Below are 3,901 nucleotides of genomic sequence, written 5' to 3'. Positions count from 1 at the left end.
TGTTGGTCCTCCGTGCACAACATAATGATTCAATCAATTAATTCTTCCAGAATAGATATAGGATCATATACTAAATATAGTCATTTATTTGATATCTCATCTCATCTTCATCCGCCTATCCGGGGTCGGGAAGCATTTGTTTGATATCCTTATGTTATCTTAACTACTGTATTATTTCACATTGTACAAGCAGTGACTTGACAATAATGGACACAATCTTTCTTGGCACTTGTATTCCTGATTCAATGACAATCAACACTGTACTATACTGTTGTTTAGTACCACGAGACCACTTCCTTCACTTGGCAAGGAACCAAAGGTTCAAAGGTTTTCCTCAGAGCTTTTATAAAGCCTCTGTTTGTCTGACAATCTGCACGACGACCAGCCATGTCAATGGCCACAGAGCCCCAGACACAAAGCAGTGAGTAGACTCTACTTTCCGATGTGTAGCAAGATTCTATCAGATTGGTTTTACGTGGAGCTAAAAGAAAGATGTTTGGTTTGTTGTGTTTAGGACAATTGTAAATGACAGCAAAGATAGCACTGGTCACTGGGCTTAAAGGATTAATAGCGTTTGCTTGTAATTCTATTTCATATTATTGCATTATTAAATCTGGCTGACTTTACAATAGTCTTGTTTCTTCAGAAATGGGATGTATTTTTATTATCATTGATTTTGGGGAAAGAGCATGAATAACAACAAGTTTCAAGGATCTTTATCGGTCGCTGCACAATTATTACAGAAGTATTCATTGACAATAAAATGGAAGGCCTCAGGCACCCGTCAACAACGCTCATAAAATACCTATAAAAATAAAGTCACACAAGTAAAAACTAAATCTGAATCTAAATAGTGCAGTTTAAAATACAGGGCTAAAAAATAAATATAACTGAAATGATGTAATTTGTGTAGACAGCATTGCAAATGCATAGAACTGAATGTAAACAAAATGAAAAGGAATGCAGTAGGAATGTGTATATATATAAAGTAAAGTTCAAAAGTCGCATGCCCTATGGGATGAAGCTCTCCATGTAAGATCATTTAAAATTCCACACAGAAACGCACATGCACACAAAAATCTGCATAATATGATTTAAGTCATAACGGTATTTTCTTGCACTTCAAAATCTGAGCGGCAGATGTCATTTATCTATTGTTCCTGCTCCAAGGGCTCCTGTTGAATCAGAGCTGGTGAAAGAAAATGTACAATGTCTAATTAACAGCTTTTAGTCATTCTGAGCTATTAACTAAAAAAAAAAAAAAGAAAACTGGCTGACAGGTCCTGGCACTATACAAATGAAAAGAACAGAAAAAAAAAGATATACTGTATATGACAGCTAATTCCAACAAGGTCATTTATTTATGCACTGTCATACTGTTGGTGCTGTGGGGAAAACAATTTGTCAAAGCAATAGCTGTTACAAAAAACTACTGTTGCAGTTGTGATTAGTTGTGGGAGATAAAAAAACAAAAACAATATGTGAATCTATTATCCACGACAGTTTTTGCTCGTCAGTGTCGCAGTTCTGTTTTCGAAGGGCAATCAAGAGATTCTGAATGTAGTTGTACATGAAAAACACCCCTAAAAAATGACGGCGCACATTCAGGCATCATTTGCAATTCTGCAGTAATCACAATCAAAACTCACAAAGTCTACATTGAGAGAGATTGCTAGAGCCTACAGCGGTTATCTCTCTCTTGCACATTCCCGTTTTTATTGTCTGTTTTAGTAGCGTCATGGGAATGGACAAAATTCCGGTTCTGCTGATTGGTTGCAATAACAATTCACATTGTCAACAACGTCTGATATTTTAACCTGGGCCCAGTGTGGGGCTCCGTATTGAACCGCAATGATTCGCTTTTGCTAATCACATAACTCTCATATAGATATCTTACAATATCCATTGTGTGAGGAGAAATGAGGTAATGAACGCCAATTGGCTATTTGAAAGCAGATAAGACAGTAGATAGTGCAGGTGTCATTGACAGTGAGAGAACCATGAGAATATTCAAGCAGGAACTGTTACAGCATGTTATCTCTCCACAGAAGAATGTTTTCCCATTTTTAATCACTTGTTTGATTATTTGATGTGTCTTGATACAGGTTTGAAAAAGGTATGACATACTGTTATTTATGGGCGCACTCACACTGTCTCAAAATGGGATTATGTTCAATTCATCTTTTTCCATAAGATACATACTTTCTTCCTGGTTCACATTTGTTCAAAGTCTCAAAGCTATAAATGGTGCAGCACCACGCCTACCGTGTGTGTGTGTGTGTGTGTGTGTGTGTGTGTGTGTGTGTGTGTGTGTGTGTGTGTGTGTGTGTGTGTGTGTGTGTGTGTGTGTGTGTGTGTTTAAAGGGAGAGGTGTGAAAGGTGTGAAAGGCGTTGTGGAGCCAAGAGTGCATACTGTCATGATTGTATCTAAATTTTTCAACGATGCTTTATCTCCATAGATTTTACAGTGTACGTTAAAAAAAAAAAAAAATCCATTCAGTTCTTTTCCTCTCCTCTCCTCAGCATCCAGCAGGCAGCGATGTCCACAGGCCGAGGGGCTGGAGGGCGTAGAGCCTCTGGTGCGTTCTGTTGAAGAGACCCCTGATCCCATCCCCACCACCATCACGGGAACTATTCCAACATGGATCAACGGGAGCTTCCTGAGGAATGGTCCTGGGAAGTTTGAATTTGGGACAGACAGGTATTTGAGAAATATTACTCAAAATAAACCACTTTTACTTTGCTTGCTTTGTTAGCATGACACTTTACAAAAAGACCCATTCATCTATAATATCCCAACAACATGATTAAAACCTGCCATCACTCCCAAACTGATTGAGAGGTATTTTACAGTAACACAACAACTAAAACAATCAGATACCTATAACAAAAATATATAGTTCAAACATTACAGATTGGTCTTAGAAGTAGTAGTTTCACGTAGTGGAAAAAATACACTTAAACCATTCTTAATACAAATGGAGCAGAAGCAACAGAGGAAACTATATGAGACAATAGACAACAGTTCAACAGTACTGTAGTTTTGAGGTGGCCTGTATCTGTGCATCTATACACGTAACAGGAATGTCATGGATATGCAGTTCGGAGATACTCAGTGAACTGTCTGAAGAAGCAACAGAGGTACTGCAGTAAAAACATGTAGTTTAAGCACACACTGAGCCAAACAAAGGGTTCATATTTCTCCACCCATGAAAATTTCCCAATCATTAATTACTCGTATTTCCTCTCTCAGATACACACACTGGTTTGACGGCATGGCCATGATGCACCGGTTCCACATCTGTGAGGGCGACGTCACCTACAGCAGTCGATTCTTGCAGAGTGACTCCTACGTCATGAACTCTGAGAAGAACCGCATCGTGGTGTCAGAGTTCGGGACGCTGGCCATGCCTGATCCCTGCAAGAACATCTTTGCTCGCTTCTTTTCACGCTTTCAGATTCCTAGTATGTGTGTCTTCTTTACATATTGCATACTCCCATGTGTAACCCACTTCAGTGCAGTATACCGAGCACCAGCAGTCCAAAATTCATTGATAAACAATTCATTTTTGCATGAAGGCAGCTGTGCCAGATTACTACAGGCAAAGTCGAAGTCAAACAAATAGTCAGAGAAAAAATTATTTTCTTATTGTTTTTTTCCCCTATGTTCAGCCTTCGTACGTGCTGTATGGTAAATTGCTTTTGCAGCCTAATGAAAACTGGTGTTACATCATATTGTGTTTTATGGAGGTAAATAGAACACAAGACACAAATGTGCATGTACTTGTCTGTGAGGGGAAAGATCAATCTGGAGCATTACGTACAGCTTCTGAATAACTAAGGAGAAAGAAATCAATGTAAATAGTCGTTTTTAGTGTTATCTCTCAGAAGGATGAGTTTA

At 38.6% G+C, this 3,901-nt stretch overlaps 1 protein-coding gene across 1 annotated transcript in view; it reads left to right on the top strand.

Annotated features, from left to right (window-relative positions):
• Positions 1-384: 384 nt before the first annotated feature.
• The window catches only part of bco2l (beta-carotene 15, 15-dioxygenase 2, like), a gene marked incomplete at its 3' end in the record, with an annotated part of 15,217 nt that continues 11,700 nt past the window's right edge, over positions 385-3,901 (top strand). The window contains exons 1-3 of the mRNA XM_083912753.1: positions 385-421; positions 2,524-2,701; positions 3,254-3,465. Coding sequence (XP_083768879.1) covers positions 388-421; positions 2,524-2,701; positions 3,254-3,465 — 424 coding nt within the window. The 5' untranslated portion in view covers positions 385-387. The remainder of the gene's footprint in view (positions 422-2,523; positions 2,702-3,253; positions 3,466-3,901) is intronic.

This window comes from Echiichthys vipera, assembly GCF_963691815.1.
Source record: "Echiichthys vipera genome assembly, chromosome: 4".
NCBI classification, from domain to species: domain Eukaryota; kingdom Metazoa; phylum Chordata; class Actinopteri; order Perciformes; family Trachinidae; genus Echiichthys; species Echiichthys vipera.
The sequence above is the reverse complement of the archived record's forward strand: the minus strand, read 5'-3'. Positions and strand labels throughout refer to the sequence as shown.